This window comes from Plecotus auritus (genome assembly GCF_963455305.1).
Source record: "Plecotus auritus genome assembly, chromosome: 12".
In the NCBI taxonomy this organism is placed as follows: Eukaryota; Metazoa; Chordata; class Mammalia; order Chiroptera; family Vespertilionidae; genus Plecotus; species Plecotus auritus.
Genome location: NC_137778.1, coordinates 24394458 through 24418057, shown reverse-complemented (window position 1 = coordinate 24418057; position 23600 = coordinate 24394458). Strand labels below are relative to the sequence as shown.

Genomic DNA, 23600 nt, shown 5'->3' with positions numbered 1-23600 from the left:
GCTATTAATTTCAATAAATATCTGTATTTCTGATAGTAAAAGGAATGAAGGGGGTGGGAGGGAAAGAAAGGTGATTCAAATAGTACCTTTTGCATCATCAGAACCTGAAGCCAAGAGTTTAGGATCCATCAAATTAAAGTCAACACTCCAACACCTCTTCTCATGCTCCTGGATGTAGAAGGAAGACAAAGTAGTCTCAGACAGAATATAGATCTTAAAATAAATATAGCAAAAACAACAACAAACTTGATAACAATTTATTGCTATTATGGGAGGGAGAGAGAACAGGCTATGAAAACAAAAGAGATGCAAAGTAGTTCCCAAACTTTTTATATATAATATACATTTCCTAAAATGTAATACATTCTACAAATGCAAAAGTCTAAGAAAATGCTTTTAAAAGCATGGTTTAGTATTACATAGGTATAAAAAAATACTAAATAGTGCCTTTAAATTATGAAGCATATGAATCTTTATAATTATTAAGAAAGTAAAAATTTGATTCTCAAGACAAATTAGTATTCTTAATTACCTGATAGACCTTTGACCTCTGTCCTGTGAATCCATCCCATAGGATGACGGTGCCTTCATAATCACTGCTTGCTAACAGGTTCTTATGGTAACTACTCCAACTGATACAGCTGAAAAAAAGCAATATATTTAAGCTGTACTTTATGTAAAAGTAATTAACAATAGAGATAAAAGATTTTGATATGTCCAGAAAGATTAGAATCTTTTTGAAATGTTCTACATAAGTTCACCATCATTTTTCTGCTCATAACACATCTGGGAAAGAAAGATATCAAGTATTTCCCATATTTTTCTATTGAAACTACCAAGTAATGACCCATATCATTTTGCACTCTTATCACTAGCTGAAAGATGAATATGAACCTAAAGCTGCCACTGGCCATCTTGGATACATGAGAAAGTATGCCTATGGGTGAAGATAACAGAGGCCAAGGGGGCACAAAGCATGCCAGGGCAGAATAGCAGAGATCTAATCAGATTGTTTAGGTCCCTGAACCCAGTTGTGCCAAATCATAAAAGCAAATAAACTAGTTTAAATTAAGTTTCAGTTTATATCTCAAAAAAATCTAAATCAACAGAATCTTGTGGCTGAAAATCCAATCAAAAGCATTTAACAATGAGAATTAAACTTTTAACATTTATGTTTTCTGCTATTCTCCAAAATTGAAAATGCAACATCTGAAAATGTATATTTTTGGTGAGACACAGATGTGAATCATGCATAGAGTAATAAAGCAAATAGTATATTAAGGAAGAAGCCACTTTGAAAGCAATTAGCCTAAATGACTTCCAAGCATATGAACATAATAAAATCTTTTACTCTCTACTAGTTTCATTCATGCTAAATCTCAGAGATTGGAAGAATTAATTTGCATGTTTAAATATACTTACTTGAATTTCTGAGTGAAATTACATGGAACAGTTAAGAGTTAAATTTGATTCAGATAGACCTGAGCTCAAATTCCAGATTTGCCACTGACTAGCTGTGGCTTTGGGTAATTTACTTCACTTTCGCTATTGCCATGCTCCCAATTGGTTTTAGGCATGCTTACATGTTGATTCTTTCAGTCCCAAGCCCATGGCATCCTGTCTTGAAAAGCATCCTCCATTTACTTCAAGGTACCGAAAGTATTGCCATATTTTTACTTGTCAAGAAAGGGTAAACTCTCTAATCCACATTTTCAATACAGTCACATTTAATATAAATTCTTGAGATAGGCCAAGTATTGTACTGAGTGCATTATGTGCATTTATTTTAAGTACAATCTAATAAAATAGGTATTACTCTTTGTTCTCCATGTTATAAATGAAGAACACGAAATGGTTAAGAGCACAGACTCTAGAACCAAACTACCTGTTTGAATCCTGGTACCTCCAAATCCTAGCTGTGTAATCTGAAGCAAGTTCATTAACTTTTCTGTGCTTCAGCCTCCTTGTATATAAAACAGGGCAATAAAGGTAACTATCTCATTGGTCTGCTAAGACAAAGCACTTAAGACAATGTCTGCCATGTAAGAATTCAATAAAATTATGTCTTACTCATGTTGGACTTAGGACAAAAACTATAATGGATTCTCAATAAGTGCCACTGATAAATGAGCAGGCTCACAAATCATGAGTCTACCATTTTTATGAATGAATTAGGAAACAAAAAATAAAGCTATAATTATATAAAGACTATAATACTTCATATAATTAACATTATTAAACATACACATACTATATATGTCATTCATTCAAATAAAAATGGTACAAGGATGACTGGGAAATGTTCAAAGTTCTAAATAATTTATTATTAAATGATTTCCTTATATCATCCCCCTTTAAGACAGTGGCCCATGAAACCAGCTTAGGAAGCTTATTTTTAAAATGCAGATTCCAGGACTCCTCTAAACTTTTGGGTTGCAAATCAGAAATTGTGCCTAGTTCCTCAATTTTGAACAGTATCCCAAGTTTGAATACTATTAAAAATGCAGTATTTTACCATACTCACTATGAACTCTAACCCCTAGTACAGGAAACTTAAATATTATGCTCTCAATGAAAAGAAGCAGAATGTTCTTATGAAAAGAATTCTTAAAACTATAAAACATTATAATATTTAGAAATGTGTATGCTAGGGGAAAAATTCCTGACTTTCAGACATATTCATAGGCTACAGTAATCATTTATTCAACACCTCATGAAAGGCCATGTACAACTTAACTTTGATTAAGTGAAAGAAAAATGATTTCATTTGACAAACTGAAAAGCAATAACTATAGAGGGAAAGCAACCAATATCTATTAAGAAAGATATTCTGATGTATCCTCTGTAGGCAATTACAGTGTTCACCATGAATAAGTAAGGAGTTTCCTAGAAAAGCAAAATAACAAATTCATTCTAATTATAGATACCAATTGTTGCATTATGACAAGAAAATAATGTAGATACCTGATTTTGGAATTGCAGGTCATTTCATTTTCAGGGTAATGAATATCCACCGCATCCTGAATGACTGTGCCATATTCATAGACTTTAATCTTCTTTGTAACCCCAGCAATTGCAAAATAGTCACAATCCCGGTCAAATTCAATACTGAGGGGAGAAAAAAACCCATGTATATATGTGGTCAGTAAGACTATTTATCTATACTTGTGACATTTATAATGACAACTATTCAGAATTTGGTTTATTCTATTTCTGAAGTGATTCTGTCTACAATGATAAGAGATCTACTTGAAAGGCCCTCAGATTGTACCAGGCCCTATGTCCAGATTAAGTCATGATCAAGACACCAAATTACAAGTGGTGGTGAAATGTGCATAGCTACACAATTCTGTTTACAGATGGTTCTTCTGTAAGTAGAAACTTGGACTATTTTTTTCATTTGTTTTAGTAACCATAATACAACCTACCCAACTGTCAAGCTAACAAGTTATGCTGTAAAAGTAGTGAGGAAAGTTTAAATGGTTTGCAATATTAAAAATTAGTAAAAAGGAAATTATCAATTAATATTTTCTGTAAGTTCTAGCTATTCTTCTTCCTACCGTTTTGTGGGGAAGATAGAATTTCACACTATTTAATGTCAGTTTAATAAATAAATTAGTATACAAGAGGAATTACTGAAGCAGTTAAGGGAAGGTGGTGATAAAGGGATAAAATACACATAAAAGTTGAATCATTAAATTATCATTATAGGCCAGCCATCTTGGCCAGTGATTCAGCAGCAACCTGTGAACTAGGTCGTCACAGTTCGATTCCCAGTCAGGGCACATGCCTGGGTTGCGGGCTCGATCCCCAGTGCAGGGCATGCAGGAAGCAGCCGACCAATGATTCTCTCTCATCATTGATGTTTCTCTTTCTCTCTCCCATTCCCCTCCTCTCTGAAATCAATAAAAATATCTTTTAAAAAATAAACAAACCCACAAAACAAACAAAAATCCTCCCAACAAAGTCCAGGATCAGATGGCTTCACTGGTAGATTCTACCAAACATTCAAAGAAGAATTAATACCAATCCTTCTCAAATTCTTCAAAAAATTAGAATAGAAGAGAACTCTTCCAAACTTTTCCAAACTCATTTTATGAGATCCATTACTCAATACCAAAACCAAACAAGGATGCCACAAGATGGCTGAGATGAAGCTGATAGTGGATGGTGAACCCCAACAAAATGACTGCATAACAGATGGCCAAGAGGACATCCAAAACAGTGGCTTTCCTACCAGAACTATGGCATAATCCCAATATCAGAGGCACTGGACCCTGGGAAAGGAGCTGGCGTTGGGCCAGCTTCTTCCCCTACTATTTGAGCTGATGAACTGGCTGTCTGCCTGCAAGATAAAGCTCAAGTTCAAGACTCTCTGGAGATCTGTACCATTTATTAGTTGTGTGACACCAGACAGGGCTCTTAGTAGCTTTTTTTAGTTTGTATTCTCATCCTGCAAAATGTGGGTGGTGATATTACTTCATTATTGAATGACTTTACCTTCCTCCTAGGGTGGGTAGGTGGCCCAACAAAGATAATGTGACAGCACTTCGTCAACCTAAATCCTTCTGCAAATACAGTATTGAGTTTTTAGTCATTGCAGGACTGCTCCAGGACACTCTTTGTCCTTCCCTTTTAAGGGACACCTCAAGGCAAACTTCCTCCTGGTTGGATAATCAGGTGGAGCAGCGGTTGCCAACATTTCGGACCTCACGGACCACCAGTGGTCTGCAGACCACTGGTTGGTGACCGCTGCTCCAAAGGTTTCCTTAAACCAGTGGTCGCCAACCTTTTGGACCTCACCTCGAACCACTGGTTGGCGACCACTGAGATAGAGGACTTGAGACCTGAATTGGTCTTCACAGGCTTTGACACATACAGGGAGGCAATAGGGTAAGTGGAGGAGCAGGCTTCCCTGAGGTCAAGGAAGCCTCTCTGAAAGGAGGTAAATGGGCTCTGAATGGTTAAAAAGTGCAGTCTGGGAGTAACAGTCTTATTTAAAACCAGAGGAATATCACTTGGATTTACCAAATATATGAACAGGTATGTGGATGGTGGGAAAGAGGGAGGATTAGTCATTTTATGGATTACCTGTGATATTCTTTCACAGAACAGTTAATGGTTAGTTAATAATTTAGTAAGAAGCTTTGCTGAGCTAATGATGAGATAAATAAGGAAAATAAGTACACATTAAAAATATTTCCCATAAAAACATGTTGAGATTCTCACTTTTCATTATAGTTTTAAATTCTTAATTTTATAAAAATTTTAAAGGAATTTCATTAAATGCTACTGACTACATCACAATTCAGCACATGTTCCCTCCATGTAGCAATGCAATAGATTTATTTGTGCAACAACCTCACCTGGAATGCTATCTCAGCTACTGTCCTATGGATTCTAATGCAACATAACTATATCGATGACAACTATTCAACTATCCCGACTCATTCTATATCCACAACCTCATGCCACTAAAGAAAAAATGTTTCTGGGCTGGCAAAAGACAGAGTTATTGAGGTTGAAATCCTATTCTTAACTTAGGAAGTTTAGGTATAGCTCAGACTACATGGGAGAATCCATTATATTATCTCTAAATACTTTTCCTATACGTACAAACATACATGGCTAATAAATCAACAGCATTCTAAAGTTGTACCAGTAAAAGTTAATGTACCCTTTTCAAACTATAGCTCTTAAAAAAGAAGTTTAAACACTAACTTATCAAAACAACTGTCCAAAGACACTGCAGGGAGAAAACTGACATATAAATAAAAATGCTACCTGTCAAAAGAATTGATATGATGATGTAAGTCTATTATTTCTTCTGTCCCTACCCCATTACACAAGACAGCTCTCTCTTTTTCCTACAAAGATTAATTATCTACATTTGCTCATTCTTTACTCTTATACTAAAAAATTAACTTTTTGTTTTGACTCCACTGCTTACATTCTGGTTATGTTTTGTTCTTAATATATTGGGATATAAAGGACCTGTACAGAATATCCTTTTTATATTCTGGGATATCGAGGTTCTTTATAGTTTAAATCAGTAAGATTTTCATAGGATTACTGACCAAAATTTATAAAGAATACGATTATTTCTAGTCAATCTTGATTAAAAGAGAAATACAAACAGCTGCCTTTTTAAAATATGCAAGTACTTCCACATAACTGAAACTCGATATTTAAGTACAGTTCTTTTAAACACTGAGTCATTTGTTCCCAATCTTGGACAAATTTAAGCATGTCTATTCCCAAACATAAACATAATTAGGATCTAAAATAGATCATGAAATAATTCAAGTGAACAATGTAGTTTTTAGAGAGCTTTACAGAGCTTTTCCAACATAGATGATCTCTTATTTCACAATATAATATTTCAACTGCTTTAATTATGAAATGTAAACAAAAATAAACAATGACTGGTTTGGCTAAAACAAAAACAAAGTAAAAGGTACTAGCACAAAAATAGATATACAGAGCCCAGAAATAAATCTACATATTTATGGTCAATTGATTTTCAACAAAAATGCCAAGAACATACAATGGAAAAAAAGGATAGTCTCTTCATCAAATGATGTCTGGATATCAACAGGTAGAATAATGAACTTGTACCTTTGTCTCACACCATGTACAATAATGTGTACTTATTTCAATAAACAAATGAACTGAAACATACCTGCTTGTGCAATTAAATTCAAGAGAACTGTAAGAAATCTTGCTTGTTATATAAAATTCATTTCTGCTATCCACTATCACCAGTAATTCTTAAAACCAAGTGGTTTGTGAAAGTTCATTGCAATGATAAATTCAATTTCGTAAAATGTTTTAAATTTCAAAATACACAAACATATTTTCCTTGAAAAATAATATTAATGGAGACTTACTTTAAACATGGAAATAAATTGTAATTTTTTTCACACTTGAAATGTGTCAACTGTTTTAAAAAAGTGATGTATTTAGAACAGTTATAAAATGTAATTCAGATGTAGGAAACTGATTATATTCTTTGTCAAAAGGACCATCAGTCAAGTTATTAAGCAACAAGGCCAGAGATCACACAGGACAGCTGATTAATGCACACTTCCAGTACAGTGTGGCACAAAGCAATGCAAAGATGTCAATATTCCAAGAAGGAAATTTTGTTCCCACAGTCTGTCATATTTTTTACAATTATAAGACAGATATGAACAAACAAGGCAGATTCATAATCCTGAACACTAGAATCCATTTTCTTCTAATGAATTTACTAATGTCTGATGAAATTCTATTTAAAAGAATTTGAGAAAACATAAGCAAAAATGTTAAATCTCTGAACTATAAGTGGAGTGTATAGTAATTTTAAACATAACAATCTAAGTATGTAAAATTCAAACCAGAATCAAGAACCTAGAGCCATTGCTACTATGTAGTCAAAGTTTAAACTATGCTTTAAAGCCATTCTTCTCTGGTGGCTACTCAATACCTAATTTAAGGAAAAATCCAAAAGTGACATTACTGCTATGTATAAGATGGGCTCTCCATGAATTTCACTGCAAGCACGAATTTCCATACCTGTCTACTGTTTAATTAGCTGAGATACTGTCAAAATAAACAAATGCTGCCACCTTGTGGATTTATGAGTGTGGTATTAATTAACTCAAAATTACCTATAAGGCAAGAAAAAATGTAAAAGCAAAGTTTCTGGTTCAGCTTTTTCTCTCAGTGTGATTCTCACTGCAATAAGTGACCAAGGGTAGATATATTTCTTACAATTGTACAGTAAGAATAATTTCTTCTACAACACAATGAATATACCAAATTCAACGTCATCTCTAACATGTCTTACCACTCTTCCCAAAAGAAATTAAAAAAAAAAAATCCTCACCTCAGAATATGTGTTTATTAATTTTTAAAGAGTGAGAGAAAGAGAAAGAGGACGAGAAAGAGGAAGAGAGAAAGAGACATCAATGTGAGAGAAATAATCAATTGGTTTCCTCCTGTATGTGTCCTGAGTGGGGATCAAACCTACAACCTAGGTACGTGTCTTGACCGGAAATTGAACCCGCGACCTTTTGGTGTACAGGACAACGCTCTAATCAACTGAGCCACCCAGCCAGGGCCCAAAAGAAATTCATTAAAGGTCCTATTTTGAGAGGAATTAAAACCCTTTAAAAACACACTTATTACCAATAATGCATTTGAATGTGAAAAATTAGGAAAAGCAAAAAAAATCATTTGTTCTATGAAAGTTTCCAAGTCCCTTCAATTATTTAGATACCATTTTCCTTTGTTGCTACTAACTAGTCTTCATCTCCTAATAAAGCCTGAGTATTGGAAAATTCTTTCAAAAATATTGCCTAATTACACTTATATGGGATACTTAGTCAAAATCAGAGAGACAGAAAGTAGAATGGTGGTTGTCAAGACTGGTGAATGGGGAGAAAGAGGAGTTATTTTTTCAGTGGGCCCTGACTTTCAGTTTTAAATGTCAAGTATTAAGGAGATGAATGGTGGTGACAGTAGCACAGTATTAGGAATGTATTTAATATCACTGAATAGTAACTTGTTAAGATGGCAAATTTTGTGTTATGTGTGGTTACCATAATAAAAATATTTTGGAGAAAAAAAAGGTATCACATCAAAATCTGTGGCATGCAGCCAATGCAGTGCTAGTAGGAAAATTTGTAACACAAATTATCTACAACAAAGAAGAAACAAAAAGATAAGGGCAAATTAAACCTAAAGAAAGCAAAAAAGGCAATGAAGAGTAGAAATCGATGAACAGAAAAATAGAGAGTATTAATAAACCAAGAGCTGGCTCCTGAAGAAGATAAATAAAATTAATAAACTTCTAAACCAGACTACTAAGTGGGGGGTGGGAGAGAGGGCAGGGGAGGCAAATTTCCAATACCAGGAATGAGAAAGTGAGCATCATTACAGAATTTAAAGATACTAAAAGGATAATAAAGAAATATTATAAACACTTGTTCACAAAACAACCTAAGTGAAATGGACAAATTTCTTAAAAGACAAACTAAAAATATCCTCAATCAAGAAGAAATGGATATTTGGCCCTACATATATTAAAAATTAAATTTGTATTTAAAAGTTTTCCCCAGAGAAAACTCGAGGCCAAGATTGCTTCACTGGAGAATTCTCAAATATATGGAAGAAATAATACCAATTCTTTACAAACGTGTCCAGAAAACTGAAGAAGAGGAAGCACTTATGAGGACAGCATACCTTCTCATCAAACCAGTCAAAGACATTACAAGAACACAACTGCAATCCTATGAGGTGAATACTATTAATCATCCCATTCTTGAGATGAAGAGACTGAGGGTTAAAGAGATTGAAAACTGGCCTAGGACCAAAGAACTAAAAATTGGCAGGCAACTGACTTCAGAACACTATAAAGTCTTAACCATAACACTATAACCACTTCTCAAATTCAATTAAATTCTAGATACTCTTGCAAAAGGAAATAGTGGAGTGCTGCCCAGTACTTACCTAGAGACTATGCTGGAACCATTATAGAGATCACTAGCATATGACAGGGTAGCCAAAGGTCGTACTGAATTATATCGAGTAAATTTGGACAAACATTCCTGAAATTCATCCAACTGGCTTGCTGTTCGACTATCATCTATATAAAGAAAACAAAATAAAATAAAAGAACTGCAACATCCAAGAGCAATAGCCACAAATTAAGAATAATATTTTAAATACAACAATTCTTCCCATTCTTGAGATGAAGAGACTAAGAACTAAAGAGATTGAAAACTTAGCCAATCTTTCAATTTTAATAACCCTTTAAAAGATTTAAAACTAACTTAGCCAATTCATTAACAATCTACATTAAAAGTGTCCAAATTGTAGTGTTTCTATTCTAAAAACAGCAAAAGGAACAAATTAGCATGAAATGCCATAATGTTATTGAGATAAAGCTCCTGCTACACAAAAATTATTCTCAGGAAATTTAACAAATTATAAGTAAAACATGGGTTATTGAAAAAAAATCAACTGTACTACAAAGTGGTTTGGAGGTACAGTTAATTGGTTCTCAAAAAAAAATCAATTATCATAAAGTGGCTTGGATGTAACAGTTAATTAGTTCTTTTCATATATAATCCTATTATTGTGAATGATGTAATAAATACTGGGAAGGCAGTTACTTTATTCATTTAAAATTTGTTTTAATGATAATTTATTCTTTCTTGTTTTACATCAATCCCTAAGTACATAAAATTCACAAGTATTCATGACTGTATATTCTGCCCAGCAAACATGGCTCAGGAGGTCCCGGTCAGGGCACATGCCTGGGTTGCAGGCTTGATCCCCCGTGTGGGTGAGCAGGAGGCAGCCCATCAATGATTCTCTCTCATCATTGATGTTTCTATCCCTCTCTCTCTCTTCCTTCCTCTCCGAAATTAATAAAAATATTTTTTAAAAAATAGAATGTGTATTCTGTTGAAGACCATAATCCTTTTCTAGGGTTGCTAAACTTCTGGACATCATGCCATCATTCATTATAGTAACACCTACTTTCAACAGAAGTAATAAAGTAAGTACTAAAAATAGTTATTTCTGTATATGAAAGTATAGGAATTAAATTTTACTTATGTGGTCATAAAAAGGTAGGATTTTATTTGCTTGGTTGATTTATGAACATCCATACATATCTGCTAGCATATCACCTCTCCTGTCTTAATTACAGATTATTTTGTAAAAGTGTATCTATTCAGTGTCTCTTTTCTCTCTTCTAAAGCTTTATAATTTACCTCCTCTTTCAATTAAAATTGAGAACCAAGGCATTAATTTCTTAATCTTCATCTTTCATTTTCATAGGTGAAAATAAAAAGTGGGGAAAGGGGATGTGGGGCGGATTCTCATTTAAAAATATACAAAAGAACAATCAAACTTTTAGGTAACCTAGAAGGAACTTCATATTTAGCAATATGATTAGTGTAGTCAATGTGCACATCTGACAAGATAAGCTTGAGATTCCTAAAAACTAAGGACAATGTGTATTAGGTATAATACACCATGTTCACAAACATAAAAATCTAATCTTCCTCTTGGCCTCACTTATCATTCTACTTACATCCCAAAATTAATTAAATTGGTTTGTGATTTACCTTTACCATACTATAGCATTCCTATGATGCTAATTAGTTAAAAATTATTAATAGCAATAGCCTAGCCCAGTGGTCAGCAAACTGCGGCTTGCGAGCCACATGCGGCTCGCGAGCCGGAGCCGCGGTTTGCCGCTCTGTTGAATAATGAGTTTGCCGACCACTGGGATAGGGGCTTAATCACAAGAAACAACAACAGCCTGTAATTATTGGAATTGACAGTCTAGGTCAGTGGTCAGCAAACTCATTAGTCAACAGAGCAGCAAACCACGGCTCGCGAGCCGCATGTGGCTTGCGAGCCGCAGTTTGCCGACCACTGGCCTAGCCCAATATTTCTGATCTCTTTTTTTAATGTCTGCCACTTGCCATCTGAAAGGGCTAACATGAACCTTCCTTCTGTCAATCAGAATGTAAGTCTCAGAACGCTTTCAAATTAACAGCTTCCTGTTGCAATTTATAGACTACTAGAGGCCCGATGCATGAAATTCGTGTGCGGGGGGAGAGGGGGTGGATGTTCCTCAGCCCGGCCTGCACCCTCTCCAATCTTGGACCCCTTGGGGGATGTCTGACTGCCGGTTTAGGCCTGATCCCTATGGGCGTAAACCAGCAGTCAGACATCCCTCTCCCAATCTGGGACTGCTGGCTCCTAACTGCTTGCCTGCCTGATTGTCCCTAACTGCTTCTGCCTGCCAGCCTGATTGCCCACTAACCTCTCCCCTGCAGGCCTGATTGACGCCTAACTGCTCCCCTGCCAACCCGATCGCCCCCAACTACCCTCCTCTGCAAGCCTGGTCACCCCCAACTGTCCTCCCTTGCTGGCCTGGTCACCCCACACAGCCTGCTGTTTGGTCATTACTGTTACTGTGATGGCATCCCAGACATTTGCATATTTCTCTATTATTAGTATAGATTACAGAGGCTCAATAAGGAACTCGATTCCCAGGCAAGAAAATAAAAGCTTTCCATCTGTATATTAATTGTTGATTGTTAATTTCAAACACACTTAACAATAAAGCTTTTCCTCATAGGAAAAATGCTATATAAATCTAGTATTTTTTTTCCTCCACCATCAATCCTGAGGCATATTTATCCAAAGGAACCCATGCTTGAAGTAATGTGCAAATTAAAATACAAACATGCCCATTCAAGAGAATACCAAGGCCAAATTTTTATCAACTAATAAAATAGCAGACATTTGTATCCTTAGTGGCTCTCAATTTGAGCAGGTGTACATTGTTAAAAGTTTTCCTGGAGAATTTAGGAAATTAGAATTAGTACATTCTAATGACATGAATTAACTGAGCATCCAACTTATCACCAATCATTGTAAATTATATACATCACTTAAAAACTGAAAAGCAAAACAAAACAAAAACCCATAGGATTGGTATTAATGGTCCAACTTAATTGGTGAGCAAGGATACCAAGAAAAGCTAAAGATCAGAGAGCTAATAGCAATAAAAATATCTTATACTATCACATGCATGTCTTTCCATAAGTTATTTCCTCTATTTTGAACATGTTTTTGCTTACCTTTTTTAGTTAATTAATACTAGCCTGGACTAAATACAACTCTTCAGAAATCCCTACAGCAATTATTCCCTCCAATATTTTCCCACTACCAAAGCTGGGAGAGAGATTCTTCTCTCTTCTCATAATACCCTTTGCATATTTATATAACATACATTATCCCATACAATTTACTTGTTGCATTCCCCCATTATGTTTATACTAATCCTGGACAATAAAAACCAGTTCTTACATCTTTTCATTCTTAGCACAGAAGACAGCGCTTAGAATTTAATAAATGTTGGATAATAGAAGGCAACTGAATGGAACTTATTTTTGCTATCTACATATACATGGTTGTGTTTTTTAAAAATTCCAAACACAGAAAGAGAACAAAACTAGCTATGGGAAAGCAATGTTCTCCAAGATCTCTAAGAACCTTTACAACACTCTGATAGCCTATGTCAAAAATACACACTTTTGCTTTATAAATAGGACTTTCCATAAATCCAGCATAGGAATTTAAAGATGGATCTGAAATTTAAATTTGAGGTATTTTATTGGAATGATCATGTATTAAATTATGGAATGTCTGGTCAATGGAGTGTATAAAAATAAAAAATATAATTAAAATAAAAGTCTAAAAAATAATGAAGTCCTCAAGGTGTACCTGAGATACGAGACATCCTTGTAGAAAAGTAACATTGCTCTAAGTCTTCAAAATGAGCAGTGAGTCGTTTTCGTCTTGAAGCTAAAGTGCTGTTATACCAAGGCTGTTTCTTTGTCTACGGTGTTAACAAGAAAAGACACTTATAACTCAGGGAAAAAAAACATACTTTCTGCACAGAATAACTAATTTCAAAAATTCACCACATTAAATTACAAATGATAAAAACCCATAGTTCTTACACATTTTCTAATTTTTTACTTAAAGTGAAAATATAGGTTCTTAAGGCCAATTTTATAAAAATACTAGAGGTCCGATGCATGAAATTCGCGCAAGAGTTGGCCTTCCTTCCCCCCGCTGCTGGCACTGGCTTCCCTCTGGCACCCGGGACATGGGCTTTCCTTGAAGGCCCAGCTTCATCCGGAAGGTTGTCCAGAAGGATGTCCAATCTAATTAGCATATTATGCTTTTATTATTATAGAAGATGAGAAGCTTCTTTCAGTTCTCCAAATTAAGCAAAGATAAAATCCATTATAACTGCCATTCTAAAGTTTAGAATTTTACGAATTTTAATATGTATTTTTCCATCATCCCTATATTGTAGCCTTTAACCCTTTGAATAACAGGAGCAGTGCCTGACTATACAGAATATGTATTTAAGTTAAAATTGAATATGAATAAGGGGCAGTAATATGTATGCACTAGTTTGACATATACTTTAGAAAATCAGGATAACTAAATCATATATATGTGTGTGTGAGTGTGTGTGTGTGTGTGTGTATATATATATATATATATATATATATATATATATATACACACACATTATTACAGACAAAGACAACAAACCTGAAATATATTGGCATATACTAGTAATTCCTATAAAAAATACAGTTGATCCTTGAACAACACAGGCTTGAACTGCACAGGTTCACTTAAATGCGGATTTTCCCCCAATAAATATTGTAAATGTATTTTCGCTTTCTTACGATTTTGTAAAACATTTTTTTTCTAGCTTACTTTATTATAAGAATATAGTAAATAATATACTATATAATAAAAGCCTAATATGCTAAGTGTCTGGTCATCTGTTCAACCAATCAAAGCATAATATGCTAATGATATGTTAAGGCCACTCAACTGCTCACTATGATGTGCCCTGACCACAAAGGGGCAGACGCTCCAACCGGTAAGTTAGCTTGCTGCTGGGGTCTGGCCGATCAGGACCGAGTGAGACAGGCCGGACAAGCCCTGAAGCCCTCCTGTGGTCCCTCCCCAGATGGCCAACCTCCTACGTCCCTCCCTGGCCCTGATCATGTACCAGTGGGGTCCATCGGCCTGGCCTGCGCCCTCTCACAATCCGGGACCCTCTCGGGGGATGTCGGAGAGCCAGTTTTGGCCTGATCCCGCAGGCCAGCCTGAGGGACCCCACTGGTGCACGAATTTGTGCACCAGGCCTCTATTGTATAACAACATAAAATGTGTGGTACCCCGCACTGTTCAAGGGTCAACTGTTTATATTACCTATACCATGTTAACTAAAAGGATAAGACAATTCTTCCACAGTAGTTATTATCAATTATGCTTGAGGCAAAGAAACAGATACAGAGCTAAGATACATAATGAGACCTTGAGAGATGACACAAGGTCACCGATAACTATGCCACAACGGCAAATGTATTAAGAAACATTAAGGCATTATTATGAACAAAATACAAAACTGAAACCCTGCTCAAACCATATGGTAGGTAACAATCATATTTTAAAGCAGTGCTTGAATCAGTCATTCATTTTACATACATTTGATATATTTCTATGGTTTTTGTGTTTTTGCTTTAAATGACATCTTTGTATGTCTCTTAATGCACAGGTGCGAGAGTTTTCTAGATTTCATACCTAGGAAAGGAAGTGAGGGTCATTTGGTATACACATCAATGTTTGATCTGTGTCTGCTTTTATCACACTGTTCTGATTACTTGTACTTTTGTAATATAAAAGTTTGAAATCAGGAAGTGTGACGCCTCCAGCTTTGTTGTTCTTTGGCTATTTTACTTTACCCCATTTGGAACTTTCCTCAAAAATATGAGCCCGACCTGCATTGCTCAGTGGCTGAGCATCAACCTATGAACCAGGAAGTCACGGTTTGATTCCTGGTCATGGCATATGCCTGGGGTTTGGGCTCAATCCCCAGTGTGGGACATGGGGGGGGGAGCCCATCAGTGATCTTCCCCTTCACCACTAATCTGCACTGACCAACCTTCACCACAGGCTAAACTCTTAATTATCTTTCAGTTCGCTTTTAAATTTCTTTTGTGCTCCTTCGGCTACAACTGTCTTAGAATACATTTAATAACTTATTGGGTGAATGCCATCATAATTATTATTCCTCTGAATCATTCATACTATCAATTCATTAAAGTCAGTTGGGCACTCTGCAAACCCTTAAAAATATTTTTGAGATTTTTTTTTATGGAATTGCACTAAATTAATAGTTATGATAACTGGTATATTCAAATAGTTCTATAATTTTTTAAATCTATTTATTTTATTTTCTTTAAAATTATACATTTCATTAAGGTTGGAATTTTATTACAATCAGCATTAAATTATATGTGTGTGTAGTAAGACAGGATGAATATAAAACAAATGTAATCAAATATTAACATTTGGATAACCTGGATAAAGAATATAAAGGAATGCTTTTTTATCACTCTTGAAACTTTTCTCTAAGTCTAAAATTATTTCAATACATAAACTTTTTAAAAAAAAATCTGGCCTCGCCAAAACCGATTTGGCTCAGTGGATAGAGCGTCGGCCTGCGGACTGAAGGGTCCCGGGTTCGATTCCGGACAGGGGCATGTACCTTGGTTGTGGGCACGTCCCCAGTGGGGGGTGTTCAGGAGGCAGCTGATCGATGTTTCTCTCTCATCGATGTTTTTCTGGCTCTCTATCCCTCTCCCTTCCTCTCTTTGAAATATTAATAAAATATATTTTAAAAAAAAAGTCAATGCACACGGTTTTGTGTGAGCATGACTTTAAAAAAAAAAGATCTGGCCTCAAAATTAGATTTGACAAATATCAGCATCCCCAAGTCACAGAAGGAGAGACTAAAGTGTCTAAATGATCATAATAATTAATTAGAAAAGAGGTGAAGCTGGAGTATATTTTACTTAAACCTGTAGTTTACTTTCCACAGAAAAGTATAAGGTTTCAACATAATGATGAGCAATTCATCAACGGATTACTTTCTAATCCCTGAGGAAAACAATACCCTGATTATTCGTAATTTCCCCAAGGTCTGATGTTACCATTATCAGTATGTTAAAAAAATTTTTTTTGAGGAGAAAACAAGATGGCGGCATAGGTAAACACCTGAAATTGCTGCCTCGCACAACCACTTCAAAACTACAACTAAAAGACAAAACGAATATCATCCAGAACCACAGAAAGGCTGGCTGACTGAAAATTCTACAACTAGAAGGAAAGAGAAAAAAGCACACTGAGACTCAAAGAAGGTGCGGAAGTAAAGTTCAGAGGTACAGAGGTGTGCATGCGTGGAAAGGGCTAGCAACTGAGGATGCGGTCAAACAAGGAGACACAAGCTCCTGACTGCTCTGAACTCCAGTTCTGGGTGAGACTCTGGGGACCCAGACTCATACGGGGAGAAACTGGACTGTCTGGCAGCGAGCAAAACTCAAGGGCGGCTTTCTCTCAGAGGTGCTTGCAGCGATTACCGAGGGACACTGAGACCTGGGGACCTCTAAAGGCAGGGCTGAGGATCAGACATAGCTGTTTGCTCAGGCCTGTTAATTCCATGAAACCCCACCCCACCCAAGCTGTGCACAGAGGCTTTTGCATATGAATGGCCAGGCCCTTTGCAATCTAAAATTAACTAACAAACTGCAGCTGGGTCACAGACACCCAGAACATCCAAGAGAAGGCCCAAGGCCCCACAGCAGCTTGCATTGCTTCACAGCTGGGCCTCATCTGGGCACCTCCAAACACCAAACAAAGAAGAGAAATCTGCAGATCTCTCTGTAGCTCCTTCTGGTGTCCTCAGGCAGAGGCTAAATTGGCACCTCCTTAGAGATCTAAGAGCCAGTGTACCCAGTGGTCAGATTGGGAACATCAAGATTGCAATTCCTCAGATCCATAAGGAACACACCCAGGGGGCAGACAACATGAGCACCAAAGCCCCACTGAAGCAAGTCTTGCCCCAAAAGGGTGTCTCTAGCACAGAAGTTCTCCTATCGTAGACACAGCTGATTCTCACAGCCAACTGGCCTGGAGGCCAATTCCTCCCAGTTATACCAACAATAATCAAGGCTTAACTACAACAAGACTGTGCACACAGCCCACAAAGGGGTGCACCAAGAGTGTCCACCTCAGTTAATTGGGGAGGCTGAGCCACTGGGCGCTATAGGACACCTACCACACTAAGCCACTCTATCAACACAGGGAAGCAGCCAAAATGCGGAGACAAAGAAACAGGTCACAAATGAAAGAAACAGAGGAAAGCAAACTACTGGACATAGAGTTCAAAACCACGGTTATAAGGTTTTTCAAGAATTTCCTAGAAAGTGCAAATAAATTTAGTGATACCCTTGGGGATATGAAAAAGGACCAACTAGAAATTAAACATACACTGACTGAAATAAAGAATAATATACAGAGATCCAACAGCAGAATAGAGGATCACAAGAATGAAGTCAAAGATTTGAAATACGAAGAAGCATAAAACACCCAACCAATAAAGAAAAAAAGAAAAAAGAATCCAAAAATATGAAGATAGTGTAAGGAGCCTCTGGGACAACTTTAAGCGTACCAACATCCGAATTATGGGGGTGACAGAAGAAGAGAAAGAGCAAGATACTGAAAACGTATTTGAAGACATAATGACTGAAAACTTCCCCTACCTGGTAAAAGAAATAGACTTACAAGTCCAGGAAGCAAAGTCCAGGAAGCACAGAGAACCCCAAACAAAAGGAATCCAAAGAAGACCACACCAAGACACATCATAATTAAAATGCCAAGAGCAAAAGACAAAGAGAGAATATTAAAAGCAGCAAGAGAAAAACAGTTAGTTACCTACAAGGGAGTACCCATACGATTGTCAACTGATTTCTCAACAGAAACTATGCAGACCAGACGGGAGTGGCAAGAAATATTCAAAGTGATGAATAGCAAGAACCTACAACCAAGATTACTTTACCCAGCAAAGATATCATTCAGAATTGAAGGTCAGATAAAGAGCTTCACAGATAAGAAAAAGCTAAAGGAGTTCATCACCTTCAAACCAGAATTATATGAAATGCTGAAGGGTAGTCTTTAAGAAGAGGATAAGAAGAAAAAGGTAAAGATAAAAATTATGAACAACAAATGCATACCTATCAACAAGTGAATCTAAAAATCCAGTGAATAAAAAATCTGATGAACAGAACCAACTGGTGAATATAATAGAAACAGGGGCATAGAAAGGGAGTGGACTGACAAATCTCGGGTGGAAAGGGGTGTGGGGGATGCGAGAAGAGACTGGACAAAAATCGTACACCTATGGATGAGGACAGTGGGGGGGGGGGCGTTGTAAGGGCAGAGGGTGGGGTGGGAACCGGGTGGAGGGGGGCTATGGGGGGAAAAAAGAGGAACAACTGTAATAATCTGAACAAGAAAGATTTATTTAAAAAATTTTTTAACTCATCACTGATGAGCAAATAAATAGCTGATTATGCATCAGACCTATTGAAGTCCTAATTAATGTCACAGCATTCAAAACAGCAGTCTATATGACAGGACATTACAATAAACCAATCTGATTTTACAACTCAAATGATTATATTCATAGTACCACCAAAACATATTTTTAAGCATATAGTTTACCTGAGAACTGCCACTGAAACCTGGAGGTTGGCTGTATTCTGTGGAATCAATAATACTACTGCAAAATGAAGAGAAAAACATGTCATTTCAGTGTTTATATTATTTTATCAAGAGAAAAAGCAAAACTAAAATATGTGAATCCAATATTTATAATTTCTAAGCAAATAAAATATTTATTGCCAATAATTTAATTAGACTAAGCAAACAAAAAAATCAGCAAATATTTAAACAAGTTATCCCTTTACCCCACCACCTTAAACATGCACACCATGAAGGAATATCAATAAAAAATAATCAGAGGACAGGTACATACATAGATGTATTTGCTTCAGTTTGGTTTTCAGATATTTTAATAAGTAGTTTGAAACCCCACTTACCGAAGAGTATTGGGAAAAGAGCACAAGCATGTGATCAAAAGTGATGGTAAACAGATAATGCTATGCACTAAAGAGCTATGTGTCCTTGGACAAGTACTTTAAAACCACTCAGTTTTGCCCAATGGTGTGGCTCAGTGGTTGAGCATCCACCTGTGTGGATCAAGTCACTGTTTGATTCCTGGTCAGGGCACATGCCTGGGTTGCAGGCTAGATCCCCAGGGTGGGGCATGCAAGAGGCAGCCAATTGATGATTAGTTCTCATTATTTGTTTCTATCTCTCTCTCCCTCTTGCTTCCTCTCTGAAATCAATAAAAATATATTTAAAAAATAAAAAAAATAGAACCACTCAGTTTTCTATATACAAAGTGAGATAAGTGAGAACTAATTTCTCTTTATAATATATATAGTTCCTTCCAGGTCCAAAATGTTCTGATAATCATCTCACATAAAAGAAAGCTATCAAGCCCTGACCGGTTTGGCTCAGTGGCTAGAGCGTCGGCCTGCGAACTGAAGGGTCCCAGGTTCGATTCCAGTCAAGGGCATGTACCTTGGTTGCGGGCATATCCCCAGTGGTGGGTGTGCACTAGGCAGCTGATCGATGTTTCTCTCTCATCGATTTTTCTAACTCTCTATCCCTCTCCCTTCCTCTCTGTAATAAATCAATAAAACATATTTAAAAAATTTTGTATGACTTTAAAAAAAATAAAAGAAAGGTATCAAAAGAATAAAATAAATGGTAAAATACCAATAATCTTTCTTTCATACCCAAAACCTATACACTAGTTTTCTCTGCTCTGGTCAAACATAATTTGCTCTCTGCATTGGTTCTTTGCATTTGGTTATATAGTCTGTGCATTCTCCTACTTAACCCAAGAAAAACCTGTAGAAGTCCAGACTATCTTACCATTTCTATCTTATCATTCATTACTTTCACTGCCTTCTTATCTTTAAACAAAATTAGCCTATGAAAACTATTAGCACCTGAAAATGGCACAATATATATACCAGTTATCATAAATCAACTATTATTTACATTTTAAAAAACTTTTCTTCCTTATTTCTACTATAAAAATATTTACATTCTTGTCTACGCTAATAAATTTAAGCAATTAAGGGTAGTAAAATGATTCTCTCTGCACAAATACACAATAATTATTTTAGGTTAGCACTCAAATAACCTCAAAGGTTATAATATAAAAGACACTCTTAAGAGCACAAAGTGGATTTGAATTTCATCCCACAGTAGCTAAATGACTCTGGGTAAGTTACTAATGTTAATTTGGTCTCTAGTTTCTCCATCTATTAAATGAGGAAGACACATCAGAAAGATATGAGATTTAAATAAGTATGTTAAGTTCTCAATACAATGCCAAAAAGTGGTAAAAATTCAATTAATTTTACCCTCTAGTAATAAAATTAATCAGTAACATTGAACCTCACATTTAAAAAAAATAATACATCATATGGAACTGTCCTCATAGTAGTGTTTTTCAAAAGCAACACATATTACTAGATCTTAATTCATTGTGTTCTTAAGTGTTTCTATAGAAAGACTTAATTATGTAAGAAACAGCATTCAAAGCTCTTACACTAAAAATTAAAGAATTAACACATAATGGGTTATCTCAAAATGGGTTTCTTTTGATGAAATATAACCAATGCTCACCTTCCTTTACAAAGAGTATGACAAGATCACATGCTATTTTCAGTATACTCCATCCAGGGCTAATAGGGCTAAAAATAAGGATATGCCAGGCATTCAAAAATATGTTACTTTTACTAATAAAATCCATTCCCCCAGCATTTGTATAAACATTAGTAAAATCATGTAGATGTGTATTTAGAGGTCAATAGAACAGAGCAATTTCTAGATGTCATTTTTTTATGGTGTTACTAGAGGCCCGGTGCACAAAATTCGTGCACATGGGGGGGGGGGGGTTGGAGGGTGTCCCTCAGTCCAGCCTGCACCCTCTCCAATCTGGGACCCCTCGAGGAATGTCCGGACATCCCTCTCACAATCCAGGACTGCTGGCTCCCAACTGCTCGCCTGCCTGCCTTCCTGATTGCCCCTAACCGCTTCTGCCTGCCAGCCTGATCACCCCCTAACCACTCCCCTGCCAGCCTGATTTATGCCTAACTGCTCCCCTGTCAGCCTGTTTGCCCCTAACTGCCCTCCCCTGCAGACCTGGTCACCCCTAACTGCCCTCCCCTGTAGGCCTGGTCCCCCCCAACTGCTCTCCCCTGCAGGCCTGGGTTCCCCCCAACTGCCCTTCCCTGCAGGCCCGGTCACCCCCAACTTCCCTCCTCTGCCGGCCTGGTCACCCCTAACTGCCCTCCTCTGCAGGCTTGATCGCCCCCAACTGCCCTCCCTTGCAGTCCTGGTCCCTCCCAACTGCCCTCCCCTGCTGGCCATCTTGTGGAAGCCATCTTGTGTACACATGGGGGCAGCCATCTTGTGTGTTGGAGTGATGGTCAATTTGCATATTATTCTTTAATTATATAGGATAGAGGCCAGGTGTATGGGTGGGGGCCAGCTGGTTTGCCCCGAAGGGTGTCCCAGATCAGGGTGGGGGTTCCCTTGGGGTGTGGGGCAGCCTTGGCAAGGGTCCTGTGGTGGTTTGCAGGCCGGCCACGACCCTTCGCGACCCAAGCAGAGGCCCTGGTATCTAGGATTTATTTATCTTCTACAATTGAAACTTTGTAGCCTGGAGCAGAGCCAAGCCTTCTGCTCACTCCCTGGCGGCAGCCATTTATGTTGGGATTTATTTATCTTCTATAATTGAAACTTTGTAGCCTTAACGGAGGCCAAGGCAGGCCAGGGCTGCAGAAACTTGGCTTCCTCCATCGCAGGGGGCAACCCTAGCCTCCTGCTCTCTCCAGCTCTGTGGCTGCCACCATTTTTGTTGGGATTTATTTATCTTCTATCATTGAAACTTTGTAGCACTGAGTGGAGGCCTGGTCTGGCAAGGGCAGGCAGAAAGCTTGGCTTCCTCTATTGCCGGGGAAACCCAAGCCTCCCACTTGCTCTCTCTGTGGCCGTAGCCATCTTGGCTGGGTTTATTTGCATATTCGCTCCTGATTGACTGGTGGGCGTGGCTTGTGGGCATGGCATATGGTTGTAGCGGAGGTACGTTCAATTTGCATATTACTCTTTTATTAGATAGGATAATTCAGATTTCTTTGACCACAAGTCTGAACAATGATATTGACATATTAGTGTGTATGAAAAATATTCATCTGACACACAGACAACAGTATGGTGATTACTAGAAGGACAAGGGAGGTGAGAGCAGGTAGAAGAGAGTAAGCAGGGGATAAATAGTGACAGAGATTTGACTTGGAGTGGTGAATACAATATACAGATGATGTATTATAGAACTGTACACTTGAAACCTATATAATTTTATTAACCAATGTCACCCCAATAAATTCAGTTATAAAATACTCATCTATTTGCTGAAGATATTGACATTACAAGTTTTAAATGGTACTTTAGTACTAATATCTGCAGTTTGAAATTTATTTTTATATCAAGTTTTACTTTTATTCACTAAGAAAAAATTATTATTGCATACATTCTGTGACAGAAGAAATCTGAAAAATAAAACCTAATTATGCCCTTTTTTTAATCCTCTCCCGAGGACATGTTTATTGAAATTTGGCCTATTCACACCTCAAAATTCAGAATTGGAAGGATTTGTCAATAGCTTCATTGAGCTGTGACAATTCCAGTTTATAACAAGAACCTAAAGGAGTTTTTTAAAAGTCTTGAAATGCCTATTAATCAAATATGATTACTAAAGTTTTTAGCTAAAGTCATTTTGATTATTTTAACTCTTGGAAGTGAAAGTCTATTTACACCAAATTTTAAGCAGAATAACTGATTTGCCAGCATAACTTATTTTCCATCCTTCAGCTGTGGAACTATGATAGTAGGGTTCTAGGTCTGTCATATTCACAACTGTATTCCCAGTGCCTAAAACAGTGTTTTATACATGTATGATACAATCCCAAAAGTGGCTGAGTGACTAAGAATAAATTCTTCAAATA

At 36.8% G+C, this 23600-nt stretch overlaps 1 protein-coding gene across 3 annotated transcripts in view; it reads right to left on the bottom strand.

The window, feature by feature from the left end:
* The window catches only part of COP1 (COP1 E3 ubiquitin ligase), a 114369-nt gene that overhangs the window by 45447 nt on the left and 45322 nt on the right, over window positions 1–23600 (bottom strand). For all 3 annotated transcript variants that reach the window (XM_080649242.1, XM_080649244.1, XM_080649243.1), the window contains exons 9-14: window positions 19174–19231; window positions 13300–13414; window positions 9496–9631; window positions 2965–3108; window positions 533–641; window positions 87–168 (exon numbers count right to left, since the gene is read on the bottom strand). In XM_080649242.1, coding sequence (XP_080505368.1) covers window positions 87–168; window positions 533–641; window positions 2965–3108; window positions 9496–9631; window positions 13300–13414; window positions 19174–19231 — 644 coding nt within the window. The remainder of the gene's footprint in view (window positions 1–86; window positions 169–532; window positions 642–2964; window positions 3109–9495; window positions 9632–13299; window positions 13415–19173; window positions 19232–23600) is intronic.